The 24,401-nt window shown below is 43.2% G+C and overlaps 1 protein-coding gene across 1 annotated transcript; it reads right to left on the bottom strand.

Moving 5' to 3' along the window:
- Positions 1-3,102: 3,102 nt before the first annotated feature.
- LOC132452763 (NACHT, LRR and PYD domains-containing protein 12-like) lies at positions 3,103-23,752 on the bottom strand. Its single transcript, XM_060045556.1, has 8 exons — positions 23,208-23,752; positions 21,030-22,863; positions 20,456-20,629; positions 17,162-17,335; positions 8,938-9,111; positions 5,491-5,664; positions 5,267-5,313; positions 3,103-4,789 (listed from the first exon to the last, which is right to left on the bottom strand). Exons 1-8 carry the CDS (start codon positions 23,449-23,451, stop codon positions 4,236-4,238), a joined length of 3,375 nt encoding a protein of 1,124 aa, XP_059901539.1. The 5' UTR covers positions 23,452-23,752; the 3' UTR covers positions 3,103-4,235.
- Positions 23,753-24,401: the final 649 nt, after the last annotated feature.

The raw sequence follows: 24,401 nt of genomic DNA, 5'->3' as shown, positions 1-24,401 counted from the left end.
AAAATAAAAGAGAGAGAGTTCACTAAATCGATCCAAGATCAGAAGACTGTTCAATTGGCCCAAAATAAAAGAAACTCACTCAATCGATGTTTCGCACAACCAGTCTATTCCTTCAAAATAATGGCTAATCACATACACACTCGACCAGATTACGAACAAACAAGAGACTCTTCAAAATACCAACTCAAACGGTACTCCAATCAAGAACCTTATCTATTCAAAAGTGCGAGAATCTGCTTTCTCAAAAATGCCAACACCGGAACTAGTCGACATCCCAAGCAGACCTCTAAAATAAAAATGAATTCATCAACGGCAATGAATTCCAACAGACAAGAAACTTATCTATACAAAAGTGCGAGAATCTGCTTTCTCAAGATACCACGACCGGAATTAGTAATCCCCCTTTTCTGCAGTCGAACTGGTCCAAGCAAAGAGTCTAAAAATCACCCGTCTATCCCACGGAAACCTTTCTCAAATAAAAATGAATTCATCAACGGCAATGAATTCCACCCCAGCTTTCATCCAACAGGTAGGCCTACTTCAACCGACCTGCGGACCTGCACTGTCCTTCCTTCTTCCAGAAGACAGCCACAGGACTTTACAGAAAGTCAATTTAAACAAAACACTGCACTGTCCTTCCTTCCTCCAGAAGACAGCCACAGGATTTGACAGAAGACCTATTTAAACAAAACACTGCACTGTCCTTCCTTCCTTCCTTCAGAAGACAGCCACAGGATTTGACAGAAGACCTATTTAAACAAAACACTGCACTGTCCTTCCTTCCTTCCTTCAGAAGACAGCCACAGGATTTGACAGAAGACCTATTTAAACAAAACACTGCACTGTCCTTCCTTCCTTCCTTCAGAAGACAGCCACAGGACTTTACAGAAGGCCTATTTAAACAAAATACCAAAACACCAAATAACAACAACTCGTTTACTCGTTTCAAAATAGGAAATCACAATGCGTCTTGGTCATTTAAAACCACAGCGCCTAGGGCATATGTGCGCGCACACGTCAATCTCTTCCGGAGCTCCCGTCTCTCTCACTCGCTCGTTTATCTATAATTTTAGTTCGTTTGATCAAAGAGACACTTTACCTGCTGCTCGGCGTTCAGACGGGGCAAGAACAGATCAAACGACTCTATCCTATATATGGCAAGACAACTTACCCTTGAGCTCTGGTCGTATGATCCGTTCGCGTCCCGTCCTCTGGCCCGGCAGCTGACGAGTCCCTATTTCATCCTGTTCGTGACGCCAAATTATGTCGTGGATTAATCGAGATTTAAAACACTTAGACTAATTCAAGAGAGAGAGAGAGAAATGAAATCGAGGGGTCCGGAGCAAGAATTGACAAAAGACTTTATCGTGCAGAAAAACAACATCGACAACAGCCTGAGTAAGTTTGCAAAGTCACTGCGGTTCACAGACTGCGGCGTCTTTTTATACACACAAACAGAGCAGCTTCTCCTTGAAGTGTCTGCCTCCATTCAGTCATAAATCCATCTTAACCTGAACAGTCAGCAAATAGACAACAAATGGTCAACAAAGATAGCCCAAAACACAAGGCTGAGGTCAGCATGCCTTATCCCCGTAGCGTCCTGCTCCTTTTTAGGGGCACCATCTGTTCTGAACCCAGACACCCAGGCCCCGTGTGTTTCTCCACTATTAGACACACAGACCTCATAATAATCATGGTTTACCATAGAATATACTCCTTAATTTCTACCACAGTTTCTGTTCTACAGGTCCTCAATGCAAATGGACGATTGTCGAGCACGCATAACACTAAGAGATACTTGATTGAGCAATGTTGTCAGAGAGACACAAATCAGTACTTTCCTATAGAGCTCTCTATAGGAAAGTACTGATTTGGGTCAATCTGACAACGTTGCTCAATCAAGTATCGCTTAATCAAAGAGTCCCGATTCTCCCATGAATGGATTCCTATTCCCCCAGCCCCTGCTTGCTCTGCCCCGAGTCAAATCCCTGCATGCAGACATCGTAGCTCTGTTGCTTTTCTTGCATTTCATCGACATTTGGCCTCTGGATGGAGTTTTGGTCTTCAGGTAGTCGGTCTGAAATGTTGGTAATCGGTCATCGTATGACGTGTGTCTAACCTGAGAACCATGGGTGTGTTTATCAGAGGGTCTGATGAGCCGGGTGTTGAACGCGGAGGGGGCAGACAACGGTCTGGATGTGGGGGTCAGCCTGTTGACCTTTGGGCTCCTACCCCAACGGGTGCGTCTACATGGAGAAGTGGGGGATCCTGACCCCGGAATGAGGCGACGCCCTCATCCACAAGACCTCCGTCGACTGTCCTTCAGCAGCCAGGACATGACCTTCCCCTCGCCCTGCTTCGACTTCGGGGAGAAGGTCAGCAGATATATGCGTTCTCAAAATGACAAAATATCTGTATTGTATATCAACAGAAGAAATTGTATCAAAATTGAAGAGATCGATAATCTGGGAAACAACAAAAATCACAGCACCTTATCGGTCCCAAAATTGATCAATAAAAATATGAAAATGGTTTGATTTTGATTGACAAGGTGTGTGTGTGTGTGTGTGTGTGTGTGTGTGTGTGTGTGTGTGTGTGTGTGTGTGTGTGTGTGCGTGTGTGTGTGTGTGTGTGTGTGCGGTACTACCTGGAGGACTGCATCCAGCTGACCCACTTCGTCCCGCCGTCCAATGACAGCAAGGATAAGGAGGGAGGAGATGAGGACGTAAGGAAACCTTTGCACCATGTAACGTGAAATACCCTCTAAGGGCCTGATGCATTACCACAGGCCTGCTGTCTCTGAACCAATCAGAGACAGCAGAGTTCGCCAGATAGGCTAGGCTCTGGCAAGCTTAGCCTGTCTGTTTAGCCTGTCTGTTTAGCCTGTCTGTTTAGCCACCTTTTTACCTACTTTTTGTTTTTGTATATGCGTGTGTGGTTAAAAAAGTCAGACTCCACTGTTGTGTGTGTGGTAATATCCTCCCTCCACACTGATGAAGGGGTGAATGGAGACTCCACTGTTGTGTTGGAGGTAACGTCTCCAGAAGACTTGGAGGATTTAAACTGACCTAACGGGAAGAATCCTCTGAACACACGAGAACGTTCAGTTGATCGACTGAGTTGTTTATTAACATTATGCTTTATGAACAATTACAAATCCTAAACAGGTATCTTTAATCATTGAACATGTTGACTTGTTGTTCCCAACAGAACACAAAGAAACTATCTTCCGTTTAAAGTAATTTACAACATCGTTACCCTTTCCCATAGAACCCTTATCATCATTCATGATCATGTTGTTAAATCTGCTTTAAATCACGTTCCATGTCAGGCATGGCAAAATATAAACTGATTTTGTATTCCTTTAAAACAATGTTGAAAATATATAAAATATTGTAGTAAAATAGCGTACCATCAATCAACAATTAAAACACATTTTACATCAGAAAGTAAATCTTTGTTCAACCTGCTTAACCCAAAGGAAGATTTTTCTTTCATGGTTTATACTGAACCTTTCAGAAGCCCAATAAAATGCAGCATTTGGAGTTCAGTGGAGCATTTAAATCAATCACAAAGTGTTGTACTTCCACTGAACGGGATGACCCCTCAGAGCACCAACAGCTGCTGCTCAACAACCCGATGCACTACAGGTACGTCCATGGGTCCACAGGTATTCAAACGTCCCCCTAACAGCTGGTCCTCAACGACGTCAGGACTGTGAGGACCCCCCAGACCCAAGCGGCCCCCTCTAATCTGACGCTCAGCAGCCCAGCTGAACACAGAGAGGGCTGAGAGATGAACCACGAGAGACACTGATGTTACCTGCTGCTTACCCCCGGAACACAGACCTGCTGTGGGTTTAGATCCATGAATGTGTGTGTGTGTGAGTGCATGTCTGTGTAAATAAGTCTGTGTACGTGTACGTGCGCGTGCGTGCGTGCGTGCGTGCGTGCGTGCGTGCGTGTGTGCGTGCGTGCGTGCGTGCGTGCGTGCGTGTGTGTGTGAGATTAAGTCTGTATACGTTTGTGTGTGTGTGTTTATAGAGTGCGATATGTTTGTTTGTGTGTATGTGTGTGTGTTTATAGAGTCATGAACGATGTGTTTGTTTGTGTGTACGTGTGTGTGTGTTAATTTCTATGTACATATGTTTGTTGGTTTGGGTGTGTTTATGACTGTCTACATGTGTGTGCTTTTCCATGGGTCTGTGTGTGTGTTTGTGTATCTACAATGGACACTCACAGAGACACTGAGGAACCACTCTTACGTAACATAAACCCAGGGAGGAGGACCTCCTGGGTGAAGGAGGCCTGGAAGGTGTGGAGGAGTGTCAGTGTGTCTGAGGACCCTCCTCCTCCTGGGGACACTCTGTAGAAGGACAGAGAGCCAGCAGGCCGGTCCAGATACACTCCTACTCTGTTAGAGCGAGGGGGGGGACGTATATCTGTTGAACTACCGTTGTGACGGACAATGTAGACAGCAGCATCATCGTCGTCATCACAAACAAGACTCCAGGACTTGTTGTTCAATCCAAGCATGCTGTCATTAGCCCCTCCACTCCTTGTCATTCCTCTGTATGCCACTCCTATATGAACCCGTCCTCCCCACTCTACCTCCCAGTAGCAGCGGCCAGGCAGACCCTCTCTACACAACACCTGGTGCCAGGTCTCAAACCTCTCTGGGTGATCCGGATACGAGTGGTCCTCTTCAACCCGCGTCACCTTCCTGCTGTCCTCAGACAGAGAGAGTCGTCTGTGGGCCGTGTTGGGGTCCAGTGTGAGTTCACAGGCATCTGACGGGAGAAACATGATTAGGCTGCTAAACCAATATTTTTAATTATAATTATCATCATCATCATCGTCATCATTATTAAATAAACAGCATCACCAGCTCTAATTGAAATCTAAGATGAAACACATGCATCATTCAAAACATGTTAATATGATTATGTGCTACAGATAATGTAATGTAACAAAATTATAATTATTATGATAGTGACAAGATGATAGTATGATTTAATAGTTTTTGAATATAAAATAGACATGTAATTATAACAGTATCCTGATTATTATGTTGTTAAGTCCAATGTTGTAAAATCATCACTCATGATATAATCACAGCAATTATGTTTATATATGTAAGATACATGATTTCAGTCATCAGCTTCATTCCCAGATATCTGAATGAACAGACGTCACCTCCTGCTGTGTGGATGGACTTTCCAGCTCAATCGTCAGTGTGCGTTGTGATGAATCAAACAGACACTTACACTTTTCTAGAGCTGGTTTCAGCCTCCACACTCCACTGTGCTCCACACTGGCGGGGGAAACAAAGTGAGAGCAGCATTTTGAAACATTCACCATCATCATCTGCCGTCTCATCACTTTCTACACAACATAAGTTACAGCTGCCTTTTCAAACAACTTCATCTAGCAGAGGGTTGAATCCTTGTAGGAGGCATTTTCTCTGAATGGTGAGCTTTCCTCGCCATACCTGAGAGTGTCCAGTCTCCAGCGTGGATCCTCCAGTCCAGCAGAGAGCAGCGCAGCTCCTGAGTCTCCTGGGTGATTGTAGCTCAGGTCAAACTCTCTCAGATGGGAAGGGTTGGAGCTCAGAGCGGAGGCCAGAGAAGCACAGCCTTCCTGTTTGACCAGGCAGCCAGACAACCTACACACACACACACACACACACACACACACACACACACACACACACACACACACACACCTTTATTTATTATATCTGGATGAGAATAGTTCTTACTGAAGAAAACAGGTTAATAAAGTATTAATTCCATATGAAGAACAACCAAAAGCTTTATGATTTATTTTAGATCACAGCCCGTCTAGAGCCTCATCACCATGTCTACACTAATGGCAACTCCTCAGAGTTACATAACATATAACACATAACATCCATAACATACAGACAGCAACCCCTAACCCTAACCCTCCCATGAGCTGGCCAGAGTTACATCACATATAACATACATAACATGCTAGCAGTTATCAGGATAGCAACCCCTCACCCTCACATCAGCTGGCCAGTGTTGTCAGCTAGAATAACCTGATAACTCATAACACACAGCTAACAAGCAGCTAACAAGACAGCAAAAATAATAAACTCCGCATCAAACTAACACATTTTATTTATGTTCCTAAAATCCTCGTCCTCTAAAGTTATTTTCCTCCTCTGGCCTCTCATCCTCCCATCTGTGGTCCACTGACACGGTGACCCCAGCCTACAAATGAATAATGATGCTGAATCTGTCGGGGATCTTAAGCCCAGTTCAGACCAAAGATTTGCCTCGCAACGACTTGCAACGAGACTGTTTTGGAACTTCGCAGGGGAAAAGTTGCAGCAGTGTGAACTGGTCGTTGCAGCGCGGCTGATGCCGTTGCAAGGAGTCGCCACAGATTGAACATGTCAAATCGCCAGGTCCAGTTTTAGAACACAATGACGTACCTATTTCTCTTCAGCCAATCAGGACTAGGGCTAGGTATCGTTTGGGTTTTATCCGATACCGGTGCCTACTCTGTACTTTTCAAACGGTTCCGGTGCTAAAACGGTTCTCGAACCGGTACTTAAAAAAACGAAACCGCACACACTTGCATACATGCACGACTTGTTATGAGTTTCACATTAAGCAGAAAGTCAGCGGACACTGAGTTGAATGGCAACGGTGTTTGCCAGCCTACTTGATATGCAAGATTTACGGTTGGCATTAAATTACTCGATTTACCCGAAGAGGCTGCTGTGAGTGCTGTGACTGATAAATATATTATTAAAAAATAATTACAAATAATATTAATTACTCGCTGAAAGCAAGCAGGCACGCATCATAGCGCAACATTACTGCCAAAGTCATATTAAGTAGTATAACTCAGGTGCGCAAGGCAGCCACAGGAGACGCCAACATTGTTTTCAACCGCTCGGTACCGCGCTGTATTAATTCCCAAGTTTTGAAAAGAAAAAGTATTTGAAGCGAATAACGACTCGGTTTTTGATTTGTTTATTTGGTTTTGAACAAAAAGTTTTGGATGCATGCATCGACTTTGAGTTTGTTTGTTTGTTACTTTAAAATTACATTCTCTCGCAACACACACACACACACACACGTTCATTCACGTTCACCCACTACAACCTACCGAATCAAAACAACATCAAGTAAGCGATGCCACAGCTCAGAGAAGTCCGTCCCGAGTCTCGAGGCGCCCATAGGCTTTATGGTTTATATGTTTGAAAGCCGTGACACACTCTTTTACCAGTTGGCCTGAAATACCACGCCTTGCAGTCATGGTCCTGGACCTATAAAGAAAGTCGTAGTCGTACCATGCGTGTTTACCGCAACATTGAAAAGGGTCCCGTCTGAAACAGTGTCGCGCAGCGCTGCGTTCCAACCTTTGTGTAATCAAATACACCGGTATGGCGGTCTATAAAAAAATCATATCCTAACGAAAATACACACCGTTATTCAGTGAGAACCGGTATAGCGCCCAGCACTAACGCAAGTTGACGCCGCAACACCATGGGGGCGGGGCAGGGGGCGTTAAAAAACGCCAGGCACTGTAATGAGGAACCGAAATGTGCGTGTGTTATGAGTGGCGGGGCATGCACTCATTTAACATGCCCTGGGAATGCATAAATATGCTATGAAACTTAAAACTGGATCATATTTTCATTAGAGTTGGATTTAAACTCAATGCAGGACCACTATTGGAGTGGAATGGACGAGGAATGGACATTGGAACGAAATTAATTGTTTGGAGTGCTGCGGCAGAACGAATCAAGGAATGGGCGCAGTATCGGCCCAAAAGCAACAGGCCTACAACGCGCTTTACAAAGTAGAAAGGTGAGAATATAGCCTAGTCCCCCCCCTTTACACACAAATTCTCAAAGGGGATCAATAAAAATAATCCAACAGTTTTTGCAGATAGAAATCTCTCTACAAAGATTGGCGTAGGCACCCTGTTTCTGCCGCTGAAGTATGCGTTGCGGCTCCATATTCTCGGCTTTCTAACTCGCCGTCTTCTCCTTTTCAGGCTTTTTTTTTACACTGCCAAGCCGGTTTGGTCGCGGCTTGGTACACCCGGTGATTTCACCGTCTTCCCTCAAGTTTTCTGTGTAAAACCGAGGGGGTCAAATCCCCCGCTCTTCACGGCGCGGGCTTCCATGATTCACTGGAGAAGGCGGGTTGCGCACAGGGTCTAGACCTCTTTAGAATAATTTGCATACTCTCGAATGTTTTTATTTTTTTATGAATGAAGACACCCGCATGCAAGAATGAGTTCACGTCTGAGTGTAGGCTACAAACGCGATTAACTATTTAGTGCAAAAAAAACGGCAACATATTCTTTAATTTCCTGACCACTTGTTTTTTTATCCCAACAAAAGCCTCCCAAGGACAGTTCCTCTGTGTCTCTCTCATAGATTGCACCATCTTTCAACTTCTTTGTTTAATGCGTTAACATGATCAGCAGCTTGCGTGTCACTTCCTCTCCAGTTAGAACTGCTCATGATGATATCGCTGCGTTGTCTCTGTGGAGACAGCGCAGCAACACCTCTACCCAAGCCCCCGCCCCTCCCCGGAACCGCGGAGCCGTCTCATTTACATCAGAATGAAACCCAATAAACCGCCAATGTGTGTGTAGGGTCCGGGAGGGAAAATTGGGGTGCTAGCTCAAGCAAACTAATCGCAAACCTAAGTAAGGCTACTTTTTAGCGTGATGCTGATGCTGTTGCGGCTCTCAGCTGTGCCAGAGCGTTCACAGTTGCTAGGGAAACCACCTGACGTCGCCGCCCGGTACAGCAGTTTGAACCACCAAGTTTTTAGCACGTCGCAACCCGCCTCGCCTGTTCTTTTAGATCACAGCCCACCTAGTCCTGGATCATCCCTTACTATTAAACAAACCCAAAGACACATTTAACCCTAACCCTGACCTGAGAGTTTCCAGTGTACAGTGTGGACTCCCCAGTCCAGCAGAGAGCAGCTTCACTCCTGAATCCTGCAGATCATTGGTACTCAGGTCCAGCTCTCTCAGACTAGAGGAGTTGGAGCTGAGAACTGAGGCCAGAGCTTCACAGCATCTCTCTGACAGATGACAGACATTCAGCCTTCACACACAAAATAAAAAGACCACGTTACTGTGTTTATGTCTTTAACATTTTCCATAATTGAAAAAGAAGTTATGCCAACATATATTTTTTTTATATTCTAATAATAAGCTTTAAAAAAAAGCCTGACTACATGTGAATAGGTATAATAATAAAAAAAAAAAATAGTAAACTGTACTTATATAACATTCAACTTATACTGTCATGGCAACAACAATATAAATATGTTGAGTTATTCTTGTACAAAAATATTATTTAGGGGTGTGAATTTTGACTTTATCGGCTTAAATCTCTACATTAAATGTCTTTATTGAAGTTTTTTTGTTACTTTTTTGTTATAAAGATTCTTGTGCTGTAAAGGTTTGCACATTGAGTAAAACTGACCTGAGAGTTTCCAGTGTACAGTGTAGACTCCCCAGTCCAGCAGAGAGCAACTTCACTCCTGAATCCTGCAGATCATTGGTACTCAGGTCCAGCTCTCTCAGACGAGAAGAGTTGGAGCTGAGAACTGAGGCCAGAGCTTCACAGCATCGCTCTGACAGATGACAGCTATTCAGCCTGCACACAGAATAAACAGAACATGTTAGGAACCCTGATTTAATGTTTTATACGACTTTTTTGATAGTTAGCTATCAGAAACTTTTCTTTTCTGATAGTTATATAAAAATGATGATACATTATTCTTCTGTAAATTATATTGTGGTGGTCACGGCCGTGGTCACCGTGTCCGGGTGCCGCAAAGGATCCTGGGAGGCTCGGAGGGAAGCGGCACCGCCACCAAGAGTGTCGTGTGTGTGAGTGTGAGTGTGAGTGTCTGTGTGTGTAAAAAAAAAGGCAACTCTCTGGGTCTTGCGTGTATTGTGTAACTGCTTTAATCCTGGGCCCCGTTTCCCGATAACGATGGATCCAAGCTCGTACGATCATTCTCACGAAGGATCTTGCGAACCTTCGTAAATTTCTTTGGAGCGTTTCCTGAAACTCCTCTTAACATGAACGCGCATGCTCTGCTCTAACAACGTTTGTAGGCTTGTAACTGTCCACTGACACGGTGCTGAAATGAGCTCTGTAGGATGGGGAGACGCAGGAATGTCGCAGGAAAATAGGGTTCAAATATATCCCCATCAAGGCTAACAACAGAGTATCCTAAGAAAAGAATAGACTACAATAATATGAATGCTGAAGATATTAAAACACAAATGATTAGGCCTGGGCTGACATATGCTTTGTCAGTCCTAATCTTGAACGCACTGTGCGTGTATTTTTTCGAGGCATTTTCCCCCCTGAAACAATTCCATGTTACAAAAATCTAAAACAGCTTGTGTGACAAGTACATTTATCTTAATGTGCTGATTTCTGAAACATGCTTTGCTCAGCAAAGAGAGCAGACTTTATCTGATTCCTTATAAGGTTTCATTGATGGCTCGCACTCTCTAGTCTAGAATCTTTGGTGTAAACATTAAAAATGCAACGTTCCATACATTCATTATCATTCAAAGGTAGAGGCTGGGCATTGACACACGGCTATTGCTGACCCGATTAGAAGAGCTTGGTCTAGATCCTGCCCATATTGTTGGGCAGGATGATGTATAGGCCTTTTTACACTGCCAAGCCGGTTCGGTCGCAGCTTGGCATGCCCGGCGATTTCACCGTCTTATCTCAAGTTTCCTGTGTAAAACCGAAGGGGGTCAAATCCCCCGTTCGTCACGGCGCGGGCTTTCTTGGTTCACTGGAGAAGGCGGGGCTGCACACAGAGTTTCGAACTCTGTAGAATAATTTGCATACTCCCGAACTCTGGAAAGCACGCGGGGTTCAGGCACGCATCGCAGCACAGTTTCCCGCAGCAGTCTATGTTCACTGCAGAAACCACGCTCTCGATTGTGCACTCCACTAAGGTTACTGTTTAGACACGGTCCAATTAATTATGAACTTCAACACAGCCTCACCGAAGCACCTACAGTGCTTTATGGCAAACAATCGCAACAAAAAACGCCTGCAGAAATTCTCAGACACCCGCTGGTCTCAGCATGATTCATGTACAGCAGGGGCGAGTTTAGGTTCTGACTTTTGGGGGGGCTCAACCCCAGGATGCCACAGGGGTATATGAAGTATATAAAGTCCTGTCCAAGATTTTTCTTTTTTCACGACCTTTATTTTCTTATGCCGCGTTTCCACTGCAGGGAGCAGTACGGTTCGGTTCGCCTCAGTCCGATAGGGAGGGGGCGGTATAGCCCAGCTCAGTTCCGAGGTCGCGTTTCCACCGCCGACAGTAGCCTTTATGGTAGGCCGGATGTCGATCGCCGCGGCAGCTACGTAAACATCGTGAAATCATAGCAGCGCGACACAGCCATTCGACCAGAAACCTCACTGCTCCATCAAGCTCCCTCTGCACGTCTTCCTCCCCAAGAATGCAGAGGAACGTCTCCACCTCCTTGTTCGCCCAAGCAAGCGTTTTACACGACATGTTCATTGTAAAGAATAATACCTTGAGGCAACTGTTTGTTTGTTTTTATCCCCACGTCGCCCGGAAGTGACGATTCTGTCGACCAATCAACGGAGGGGGTGTGTAGCTCGAATTTTCCGGCACCCTTTCAGGTGTCTCAGTACCCCAACGGAGGAGTACTGAAGACGAGGGCAAAACGAGTACGGCTCAGTCCGGCCACGCCCACTTTTGGCGATGGAAACGCAATCTGTACCGCACCTTTGCGAACCGAACCGTACCGCACCCTGCAGTGGAAACGCGCCATTAGTTACTAGGGCTGGCCCGAATGTCATTTTTCAGGCTTCGAATACTCGTTGGTTTTTCCGAGCGAATATTCAAATACTCGTTCCAGAAAAAAACACCATCAAAAACAACATTAATAATCCCTATATACTCCCTGGAACCGATTTTGACAGTATCTGCATATTTTGTTGAAGATTTAATAGCTTTTGAACGTTAATTAGTAGGCCTAAGTAGGTTGAAGTTCCTTAGTTTTCCCCCGTGAAAGCGAACAGCTGTTGCGCCGTTCCAAATCAGCTTTTCTCTGCCATCCCAGCCCTTACGGGAGCTTTTCAATTCATCCTGGAACGTGCATCTTTTCAGGGAATTTGTACAATAAATCCATAACAAATACCGAATATTAATTGTCTTATGTGTCCATATTACATCCATTATATTGACCGGGTATTCCCAAGATGCTCACGCTCTGCAGCAAGCCAATCACAGTTGATTGGTGCGGCGCTGTACAGCGAACGTAAACAAACAACTAAGCTAAGGTTTTAAGTATTACTTTTCCTCCAGAGATCCCGCTAATGTTGTGTTATAAAGTAAAGGGAAACAAGATATCTATTCTTCCTCCACCTCTCTCGCTTCTCTGCTCGGTGTCGCTGACGCTTATAGTTTGCCTCCCTTGCTCTGGTAACGTAACGTACGTGAAAAAAATAAATCAACGAAGCTCCGAATACTGATTTAAGCTTTGAATAATAATTTTCCGAACGAGTATTCGAATATTTGAATGATTCGGGCCAGCCCTATTAGTTACTATGCTGTTGTATGTCTAAGCCGATAGCTGGCAGTGTCATCTAAATAATGCAGTTCTGAACCACTAAAGTGATGAAATGAAAAAAGTTTGGATGAAGGAATAATCAATGGATGTGAACTGGGTATATTAAATTTAATTTGTGTAAGTTTCACTCAAAAATGACCATATTTTCCTGAATATGTTATTGAAACACATTGGTGCAACATGTACTAGATTAATAATATGAGAAACATACCACTATTTCGGGAGCACTAAATGATGTCGCCTCACTTTCATGGACCCATACAATTTTATAAATTGTATCAACATACATTTTTATAAAACTTCTGATGCAAAAAAATCAACATGTACAACATGTACTAGTCGAATACTATGAGAAACAGACCACTATTTCGGGAGCACTAAACTATTTTGTCTCACCTTCAGGGACCCATACATTTTTAGAAAAATTCTGATGCCAAAAAATCTTGTTGTTCTGATGCAAAAAAAAAGGGTGCAATTTTTCAGTTTAAAAATAACCGCTGGCATTATTTTATCAGCTGAGGGCGTTTTCATTGCCATAACAACGTGAGCTAATCAACAAGTAGCCTACATGTTCTAGACCAGTGGTTCTCAATTATTTTTCTTTCATTCCCCCCCTATCACGCCCTCCCTGAATTGAAATAGCCTACTATTGAGAGCCTGCTCAAATGTATTTATTTAGATTAATAAAATTAGCGGAGATAACATCTGCAACAACTTAAAACTATTTCCAACTTCAGTTTATTAACTCAATTTGTAACATTTAAACAAGACTGCTAAGTCTGTGTGGATCTCGAATCAGAGAAACAAGAGGAAATGATTCACTGGGGTTTGCATTTAATTTAGTGGTGGGCCGTTATCGGCGTTAACGGCTGCGTTAACGCAAAACTTTTATCGCGCGATAAAAAAATATCACCTATTTTCAAACACTTCCTTGTTCAGACTCATCACGTGACTGAACTAACCAATCAGAAGCTAGAATTCAGACTGAGGTCAACGTGAGGGAATCGGAGAGGCAGATTCAACAGAATATCCTGACTGTGTTAAATATATAAACATGTAAATATGTAAGTAATAATTGTGTAACATAAATATGTAAATGATTAACTGACTAAACCTTGTAAGTACATTTCTAGCTAATTAACTCCAATATAAATTATATTACTTTATTCTACAATTTTCAAATATTTAACTTCTAAACTTTACATTATTATGGATTATTACACGGCTCTTCTCAATGCTGTAGCATCTCCATTCACTTGCATGGGCCTTCCCGACGTTCAGCTGTCAATTATTTTTATTTATGCTCGGTACACTTGCATGGGCACTTCACAACTTCCGGCGGTGAATTATATTTGAAGATTCACCGTTGCCAAGTATAATTGACAGCTGTCAAGGTACACGAAAGGATTTTTTGCCGTTTGCCATTTTAATCTAGATTAATTCCAAAATTACTCTAGATTACAAAAAAATTATCTATGCCCACCACTAATTTAATGAAAGTATTTTTAAACAGTAAACATTGGTCACTTGTCAGCTTCATCAGCTTGTTCCATTTCCAAAAAAATAATATATGTTCATCTTTCAAGCATGAATAACGACACCAAGTCCCTCTGTCATGACTTTGTAAGATCAAACTTCTTGTAAAACTTCTGACCCTTGGTATTATGTTTATTTAAAATAAAATAAAATAAGTAACTTATTAAAATAAATAAATAAATACATAAGACACTAAGTCCCCTCTGCCGCTCACGCCCCCCCTGACACCTTTAATCAGCTGAGGGCGTTTGCCTGAGTCTAGAGAGTATTAGAACATGTTGTACTTGTTGATAAGCTCACGTTGTTATGGCAATGAATACGCCCTCAGCTGATAAACTAATGCCAGCGTTTTTTTTCAACTGAAAATTAGCCCCCATGTCAACTTTTTCTGCTCCTTGCTCCTTATCATGCTTATCATGCTACGCAGCATTACAAGGCTCTGCCGACTAAAACATGAAGCAATTCAAGAAGAGGCATAGATAGAATCGCCTTGTGGTCAACTGTCATTTAATACATCTGACAGATTATGTCAAGGTTTTAAAATTATTAGTATTATTATTACCAGGTCATGTTATAACACAGCTGGAAATCGTGGATAAAGACTAGCTAGCCTCTTTGACAGACAAAACAGCAGAAACTATGTTAGGTGCGCTCGTGCAGCATTTTTGGTTTTGTCAAACAGGAGACGCCCACCCACCAATCAGAGGTTAGAGATTCCTGCAGGAAGGTTGCGCTCGATTTCACTAGCCCATTTGAGCCTGTTCATTACAGCATCCATCCTCTCATTGCTTGTGTAAAAAAAAACTGTAGAATATTAGATTTGAGGACGAAACGATAGGGTGGGCTAAGGCAAGTTTTGGGTGGGCTTGAGCCCACCCAAAAAAGGTCTAGCTTCGCCACTGATATACAGTATGTCTTCTGTCATTAATCAATACGAGGACCAACCACGATGGTTGAATTAAAATCAGAGGGAGACAGCAAGTGCAACTCGAAAGCGACCTCCCACACAAGACCAATGGAATCATTTGATTTTATTATATGCCTTGAGGGTTGCCTTGGGACGTGGCGTTTGATCGGTACATTTCGGCTGCCTATTTATTTTTGGAATTTTAAATTGTTGCAATAAATTATGTTGTTGTTGACTCTGTCTCTGTCTTTGCTTTTTAAATCCTACAGTAGTCTATGAGTAATATATTGGCGGTAACCACTGTTTTGGGGGTATTGCGAAATGGTGCCAGCTGGACATGCCGTGGTATTGGATGTGTTTTAATAAAACACATCCAATACCACTGAATGTCCAGCAGGTGACACCACTGAGGCTAAAGTAACGATAGTGCTCTTAGCACCCTACGAGTACCCCTGGAGCCCTCGTTAGCTACGAGTGTTTTCCTGACGTTCGTTACGCAACGATGCTTTCGGGAAACGGTGTGAAAACTGTACGATGCTCGTACATCGAACTCACGAACCACTTAAGGCCTGATTCCACCGGACGCGTTACGGCAGCGTTACGGCTGAGGCACGTCTTGGCCGCGGTGACCGCAGCAGATAGGTTCCACTCTAATCAATGAGACTATTTCCACCGGGCGCGGCTGCGGAACGTCTCAGCAGCGTCCCAGGAGCGGCTCGCCGTGCCGCAGCGCTATCATTCCGTAGCATTTCTATTTTTGCCGCAAGCCGTTGCTGAACCGCGTCAATTTCGAAATGGCAGATCGAGCAGGGCAGGAAGTGAAAAAGTAAAAGCCATAGAGCATCCGGTACATTTTCCAAATAAAACACAATACTCAGCTCATGTAGCCTATCACAACTTCACATCAACATTATTACGTCATGACCGGTGGCACCAGGTCAGCAGTCAATCAATCAAAGGGTCTCAGAGGGTCGGCAACATGGACGACGAGAGACTCATTGTCGAAGTTCAGCAACATGAAGTAATTTATGTACCTAATCATCCTTTTTATAAAGGCAATGGCCGGAAGGACAAAGCGTGGCATTTAATTGCAGTCGTTTTGGGAGTGGAAGTTGAGTACATTAGGTTTAGGATTATCGCGTGATCTTGTGATCTCGCGCGAATACGGCTGGCTCGCAAGGCAGCGTTGCACTGCCGTAACGCGCCCGGTGGAAATGCAAGCAGGGCAGAGTCGCAGCCGTAACGCGTGCGGTGGAATCCCGTCGTTAGGCTAACGATGCTTCAGGAAACGGGGCCCTGGTCTCCCGTCGGGTCATTCCAGTGCTGCTCGCCACAATATAATAAGTCTACGTAGACCTATAACCTTAGATTGATGCAAATACTGTGACTACATTTGTTTAAAAGGGATATATTACACCACCAAGTGTGAGTGTGATTAGCCATAACAAGCCGTTTTGAAACTGTGCAGCTTCTTACATCACAGGTTGGCGTGTCTAGATGTATGATGGATAGATGGTATAATGTGTCCCCTTTAAACAAAAGAAGTCAAGGTATTTGCATCAATCAAAGGTTATAGGTCTTAGTAGACTAATTATAATGTGGCGAGCAGCACAGGACTGACCCAGGTTTAAAGCAGTTACACAATACACCGCAAGCACGCACGCACGCACGCATGCACGTGTGCTGCTCGCCAAAATATAATTAGTCTACGTAGACCTATAACCTTTGATTGATGCAAATACTGTGACTTAATTTGTTTAACTCCCACTCTCCCGTTAACAGGAGATTGTGGGAGGGAACTATTATTACATTTTGCGTATATAATTGAAAAGATGCAATGGCAACTCTTGGATAACTTTTTTAAACTTTTCATTTTCCCACATAAACAACAAGGTGTAATATGTCCAATGGCACCACCCTGATAAACGTGGTCAGCAAAGGTACTGAGTCATTCGATTATATATTTAGACGGCATTTAGGATTGATCCTCAAACCAGGGGCAAGTAGTCGTTTTTTAAAAGTCTCCTGATACGGAACTGTTTGCACGTTGAGTAAAACTGACCTGAGAGTTTCCAGTGTACAGTGTGGACTCCCCAGTCCAGCAGAGAGCAGCTTCACTCCTGAATCCTTCAGACGATTGGAACTCAGGTCCAGCTCTCTCAGACTAGAGGAGTTGGAGCTGAGAGCTGAGGCCAGAGCTTCACAGCATCCCTCTGACAGATCACAGGAATTCAGCCTGCACACAATAAAAAGAACATGTTAGGAAGTGAGATTAAAAGTGCTTAAAAGATCCAACTAGTTCACAGAAGAAACATGGTGTAGCTAACGAATAGCACAGGGCCGCCATGGGGCCACACTGGAGGGGAGGACGTCCAGTGATACTAGCGCCTCCGCTCTCCTCGCTGCTATCAGGGATCAGGGAAGTGAGCTCAAGGAGATGACTGTGGACATTCAAACATCCTCCAGCAGTCCCCTGATGGCCGTAGGGATCCTGAACTCTGTGTGAACAGAGTCAGACCTAACGAAGCAGAGGGCTGTGGAGCCAAGGAGGGCCTTCAGCGCTCTATCAGTCCCAATGCTTCTGTAAGACTAATGATTCATTAATTCAACCTTTTATTTTGATCAATCATCATAAATGTGCTCAAGCTCATTTACAAAAACCTAAAACACTAAGGGCACTCGCCCTTCCTGACTTCAGACACTTTTACCAGGCTTCAAAATCAAGGACGACTATGAAACCTCTCTGGGGTTTTGCTTCTCTACTAGGGGTGTGACAAGATCTCGTGCCATGAGATCTCGCGAGATTAAACTCAACGATATTACCCGTCGCGTTAAAAATCTGTCTCGCGAGATTTGTGAGCTATCCAAACGTCTATTTGTGGCCTGTAGGGGCAGTAATGCGCCTTTGCTACGTCTAGCCCGCCAGAACCTAACGAAGGAGAAGGAAAAGAAGAAGAGGAGGAGAAGGAGGGGAAGCAGGGGAAGCAGCCATAGGCAGTCAGAATGACGTCGGAAAATACCCGTATTACCGTCGAAGATGCCCCCGCCACTTTTAAATCATTTGTTTGGCAGCATTTTGGGTACCCGGCGGAAATTATGAATGGCAGTAGAGTGACTGATAAGACACGGACAATACCAAGTTGTCAGTGACATACTTGGTCAGACTCTGATGCACTATTTGCACTCTGTATTGATGGAGTAGAACTTTGATTTGGTTTTGCAGATAATATTGTTCGCACTTGAAAAATATATAATTATTTAATTTAATTTATTGTACTTCATAAATTACAATAAATTGTACTACTTTTACTACTTTTAGTACTTTTTTATAAATTTTAGTTTTAGTTTCAATTTAATGCATGTAAAGAGTTATAATAAAACATTTCAAAATGCATGTGCAACTCGGTTAAATAAAAGTCTGTTGTTCCAGTCATATATTCTGTCATTGTAGTTTTCTTAAAATCTCGTCTCGTCTCGTTCTCGCAAACCGAATATCGTGTCTCGTCTTGTCTCGTGAGCTGAGTGTATCGTCACACCCCTATTCTCTACATATTCAAACCTTTGATCTTATTCTGTATTCGTACACATTAAATAGATTCATATTGTTCTGTATTTCTACATATTCAAACATTTTATGTTGCTCTGTATTCCTACATATTCAAATCGTTTTATGATGCTTTGCATTCCTACATATTCAATCGTTTTACATTCTGTATTTCAACAGATTAATTTATGTTGTCAACATATTCAATTAATTTGCTTTTATTTCTACATATTCAATAGTTTTATTTTGTTCCATTTCTATTCAATCGTATTATGTTGCACTGTATTTCTACATAATCAATAGTTGTATTTTGTTCTATTTCTACATATTCAATCTTATTATGTTGCTCTATATTTCTACATTATCAATAGTTTTATATTGTTCTGTATTTACACATATTAAATTGTTTTATGTTGCTCAGTATTTCTGCATTTATTGTTCTGTATTTCTACATCTAAAATTGTTGGACCTTGTTCTGTATTTTATGTCTTCAATTGAAGTTCTGAAGATAAAATATAAATAAAGTATATCTGTAAAAAAATGATGACGTAACAAAGACCTTATACAGTCATGGCAACAAAAAATAAATGGTTGAGTTTCTCCTATGAAAATTATACATTTATGAACTTGAAATGAACTATACATTCATATAGCGCTCTTCAAGTCCCCTTCCATTGACTTCATATAGGGCTTTACAGTGAAGGGGGGACCTCACTAACCACCACGAATGTGTAGCATCCACATGGGTGATGCACGGCAGCCAATCGGCGCCAGAACGCTCACCACACATGAATTGTGAATGTGTGATTGGAATGTTATATTTTACTTTGTTGACCCCATTGTCATGTACATTAACTTTAACACACACACTTACATACACCTATATACATGCTTACACCACCAAGGGACCACAATGGAAATAAGCCCATGTGCTTTTATGTGTTATCCTTTTGACCTGTTCATTTGTATGCTTACGTTTATGCATTTGTCAATAAAGAATTTCAATCATTTCAATCAATCAATTACACACCAGCTTGAGGTGGAGAGTAAGGGAATTAAAGAATCATCCATTTAAACAGGGGGATGAATAGGGGGCCGGATTGAATGAGCCGGGTTGGTCAGTTTTAGCCGGGACCCGGGGAATCCCCTACTCCTTTTGAGATAAGTGCCCTGGGATCTTTAATAACCTCAGTGAGTCAGGACCTCGGTTATACGTCTCCTCTGAAGGACGGCACCTTCCACAGCCCAGTGTCCCCGTCACTGCACTGGGGCATCAGGATTTATGCTCTGGCCAGAGGGAAGAGTGCCCCTTACTGGCCACCCACCGACACCACTTCCAGCAGCAGCTCAGTGTTCCCAGTTGGTCTCCCATCCAGTACTAACCAAGCCCACCTGCTTAGCTTCAGAGGTTCAGCTAAGGCAGGGACTACATTGGTCTGGCTGCTGGTTTAATTAGACCGATAAACTTTAATGGATGCAAATACTGTGACTTAATTTGTTTAACTACCACTGTCCCGTTAACAGGGGATTGTGGGAACGCACTTTTATTATATTTTGTTTTTATAATTGAAAAGTTGCAATGGTAACATTGGGATTACTTTTTCATCTTTTCATTTTCGCATCCCACATAAACAACAAGGTGTAATATGTCCAATGGCACCACTCTAATACATGTGGTCATCAAAGGTACTGAGTTATTATCTGATATAGTTTGACGTCATTTAGGTGTGATTCTCAAACCAGGGGGCAGTAGTTAAAAGTCTTTTGAAACCGAACCTTGTGTTGTAACTGTTTGCACTTAGTAAAACTGACCTGAGAGTTTCCAGTGCACAGTGTGGACTCCCCAGTCCAGCAGAGAGCAGCTTCACTCCTGAATCCTCCAGTTCATTGGAACTCAGGTCGAGCTCTCTCAGACTAGGGGAGTTGGAGCTGAGAACTGAGGCCAGAGCTTTACAGCATCTCTTTGACAGCTTACAGCTGTTCAGCCTTCACACAAAAAAACAGAACATGTTGAGAACCGTGATTAAATGTTTGATAAGACTTTTATGATAGTTGAACAAATGATTATACATTAGATCTTTGAATGGTAGTTACATATTAGGTGTACAATGTTGATGCTAACAAAAATGCTATAACAGAAAACGGTATCATAATATTACTTTTATAGAATTATATATATATTGTGTATCGTAAAACATGTTATAAGAATGTATATATTGTATGTTATTGTAACTTTTGTATTCTAGTATTATACATATTGTATTGTGCGCATTGCAATACATGTTCTGAGTGCACCGTCAGAGATGTTTTTAAATTTACTATAACTTTTATATTGCAGTATTATGTATAGTGCTGTATTGTTAATACATGTTATGAGTGAACCTACAGAGATGTTTTGGAGGCTTTGACCAATGGCAGCAGCCCCAGGAGACCCTCGTCAGAAGCAGAGTATTTCTTCAGGTAAAACACGTCCAGCTGCTCTTCTGATGTCAGTACGATGAAGACCAGAGCTGACCACTGAGCAGAGGAGAGAGATTCAGTGGAGAGACTTCCTGATGACAGGTACTGTTGGATCTCCTCCACTAGAGAACTGTCATTCAGTTCATTCAGACAGTGGAACAGATTGATGCTTCTCTCTTGAGAGAGATCTCCACCTATCTTCTCCTTGATGTAATGGACTATTTGGGTATTGATTTGTGACCTCCTTCCTGTCTGCCCCGATGGAACGTTTTTTGTTAGATTGTCCAGTAATTTACTTCCTCTTGGTCCCAGCAGACCTTGTAGGATCATCTGATTGGTCTCTAGAGAGAGGCCCAGGAAGAAGCGGAGGAACAAGTCCAGGTGTCCGTTCTCACTCTGTAAGGCCTTGTCCACCGCACTCTGGTAGAGGAGGAGTTCAGCATCCCTGGAGGTTGGCTGTTCTTCTGAGAGCAGGTTGACACCAGTGTTGATGTAGGACAGAAAGACATAAAGGGCAGCCAGAAACTCCTGGATGCTCAGATGGATGAAGCAGAACATCCTGTCCTGGTACAGTCCACACTCCTCTTTAAAGATCTGGGTGAACACTCCTGAGTACACTGAGGCTGCTCTGATATCGATGTCACACTCTGCCAAGTCTGCCTCGTAGAAGATCAGCTGGCCTTTCTCCAGCTGGTTAAAAGCCAGTTTCCCCAGAGAAACAATGATCTCCCTGCTCTCCGAACTCCAGTGTGGATCCGTTTCAGCTCTCTCACGATACTTCCTGTCCCCCTGTATGGACTGAACCCTCAGGAAGTGGCTGTACATCTGAGTCACGGTCTTGGGCACCTCTTCTCCTCTCTGGGATGTTTTGAAGAAGTCCACTAGAACTGTAGCAGTGATCCAACAGAAGACTGGGATGTGACACATGATGTGGAGGCTTCGAGATTTCTTGACGTGAGAGATGATTGTGGTGGCCATTGTCCCCTCTCTGAATCTCTTCCTGAAGTACTCCTCCTTCTGTGGGTCTGTGAACCCTCTCACCTCGGTCACCATGTCAACACACTCAGCAGGGATCTGATTGGCTGCGGCAGGGCGTGTGGTTATCCAGATGCGGGCAGAGGGAAGCAGGACTCCCCTGATGATGTTTGTCAGCAGCACATCCACTGAGGTTGGCTCGGTGACATCAGTCCAGATCGGGTTGTTCTGGAAGTCCAGAGGAAGTCGACACTCATCCAGACCATCCAAGATGAAGACTACTTGGTCATGGTCGTATCTGTAGATTCCTGATTCTTTGGTTTCAACAGAAAACCGATGAAGAAGTTCCAGTAAGCTAAACTCTTTCCCTTTCAGTAAATTCAGCTCTCTGAAAGTGAGGAGAAATGCGAAGTCTATGTCTTGGTTGGCTTTGCCTTCTGCCCAGTCCAGAGTGAACTTGTGGGTTAAGAGAGTTTTACCAATGCCGGCCACTCCGGTTGTCATCATTGTTCTGATTGATTTATCTTGTCCAGGTTTAAAGATGTCTTCACATCTGATTGGTGTTTCCTCATTGGCTGTTTTCCTGGATGCCTTTTCAATCAGACTGACCTCGTGTTCCTTGTTGACCTCTCCACTGCCTCTCTCTGTGATGAAGAGCTCTGTGTAGATCTCATTCAGAGGTCTCTGCTCTCCTGCTCTAGCGATTCCCTCAAACACACAGTAGAACTTCTTCTTCAGATGAGCCTTGAGTTCATGTTGCCACTGGACCCCAACAGCTCCTAAATCTCAAACCAGACGAAACATACCATTCATATTTCCAAGCAATATTACTGGTGTAAAGAAAAAAGTATTATGAAATTCTACTTTATATTGATCTTATAACTTTATTAGTAGTGCTGTCGTTGTTGAGTATCAGTGGTATCAGTGACTTGCGAACCTGATATAACAAGATAGTGGCCTCTTTCACTGAATTATTCTGCTGTCGATCTGCAGTTTAATGTTTAAAATTCTTTAAGCTGATACCCCCACAATAACCCTACATATCTGGATCAAACCATTCAACCTGATCCCCCCACAATGAACCTACATATCTGGATCAAACCATTTAACCTATATATGAGTATCTTACCACTCCCCAGCTTGTCGGCCAGTTCCTCCTGGTTCATCTCCATCAGGCAGAGCTTTGTGATGTCTACCACTCCCTCTATGGCGCGCCTCCTCTGCTTCTCGTTCTTACCATCCTCCTCCTCGTCCTCCCTCTGACTCTCTGAGCATTGTGGGTAATCTGGGAAGAGATCCCTCCAGAGCTTCTTCAGCTCCTTGTCTAGAAAAGCGTGTGCGTTCTCCTCAGCCCTCTGGAACAGAACAAACATCAAGGAGAAATTTACTTTGAACTAACTGAGGACATCAGAAGCATCTGTCCTAGATTAACGTCTCCCTGGTCTAAAGAGGGAAAGCTGGAGACTATAAACTCCACAAGAGATGCTTTTATTGCCCATGTAGAGCCAGGGGCACCACTAGAGATTGTGGGCCTTATCAAATAATATATTGGGCCTCCAACCTAGACCACCCACCAGCCTAGAAAATCCATTTGACCACCCATAGATTGATAGACTAGCTCTAGTGTAGCGTACTGCTAATTACCCAACACTTAGCCTGCCGTCATTGACCATTGATGTATGAATGTCAGAGGTACATGAGTAAGGCTGGGACTTACGTCGACGCGAAAAATGCGTGTCGATTCGAAAAACCCAAAACGAAGATGGCGGCGCCGGAGCGTAGTAGCAACGCGGGTGGCTCCTCAGACACTCATAAGTGCAAGGCGCCACGCACTCGTTCCTCTAAAGTATGGGAATTCTTTAATGTAAAAGGAAACGATTCCGTGATATGTCGTCTTTGCAAAATGGAGATGACTTTCCATTCTAGCACCACGGCAATTCACCAGCACCTGAAGAGGCGCCACCCGGGAGCAGCTCCAGATGACCGAGCAACGTAGAATTCTAAGAATGCAATACTTTGCACTTTTATTTCGGAATTTAAAGGCAATAAACATGTATTGCAATGTTAAGGAATTTATGTTTTTTTCATTCAGATATGTAAATTAACATGTATCAATTGCTATTAGTCAATGAATGGGGAGATAATCGATAATCGAATCAAACTGAAAAAAATAATCGTTAGATTAATCGATGCATCGAAATTTTTTAAAAATAATCTTTTATCCCAGCCCTATACATGAGTGGCATCTCTCATTACTGTTGCTGTTCTGGCAAAAGGCTTTCCTCTTGAGAAATTCATGAAATTCAGTGGTGCTTTACATTTT

The sequence above is a fragment of the Gadus macrocephalus genome, chromosome 23, assembly GCF_031168955.1.
Source record: "Gadus macrocephalus chromosome 23, ASM3116895v1".
NCBI classification, from domain to species: domain Eukaryota; kingdom Metazoa; phylum Chordata; class Actinopteri; order Gadiformes; family Gadidae; genus Gadus; species Gadus macrocephalus.
This window is presented reverse-complemented; position numbering and strand designations above follow the sequence as displayed.

What these genes read in the sequence shown, in the direction of transcription:
- LOC132452763 (XM_060045556.1), bottom strand. Translation starts at nt 23,451, where the DNA reads ATGTTTGTTCTGTTCCAGAGGGCTGAGGAGAACGCACACGCTTTTCTA. An exon ending in TGTACACTGGAAACTCTCAG is followed by an intron (nt 9,112 to 17,161) that starts GTCAGTTTTACT and finishes TTGTGTGTGAAG; the next exon opens with GCTGAATGTCTGTCATCTGT. An exon ending in TGTACACTGGAAACTCTCAG is followed by an intron (nt 5,665 to 8,937) that starts GTCAGGGTTAGG and finishes GTGTGTGTGTAG; the next exon opens with GTTGTCTGGCTGCCTGGTCA.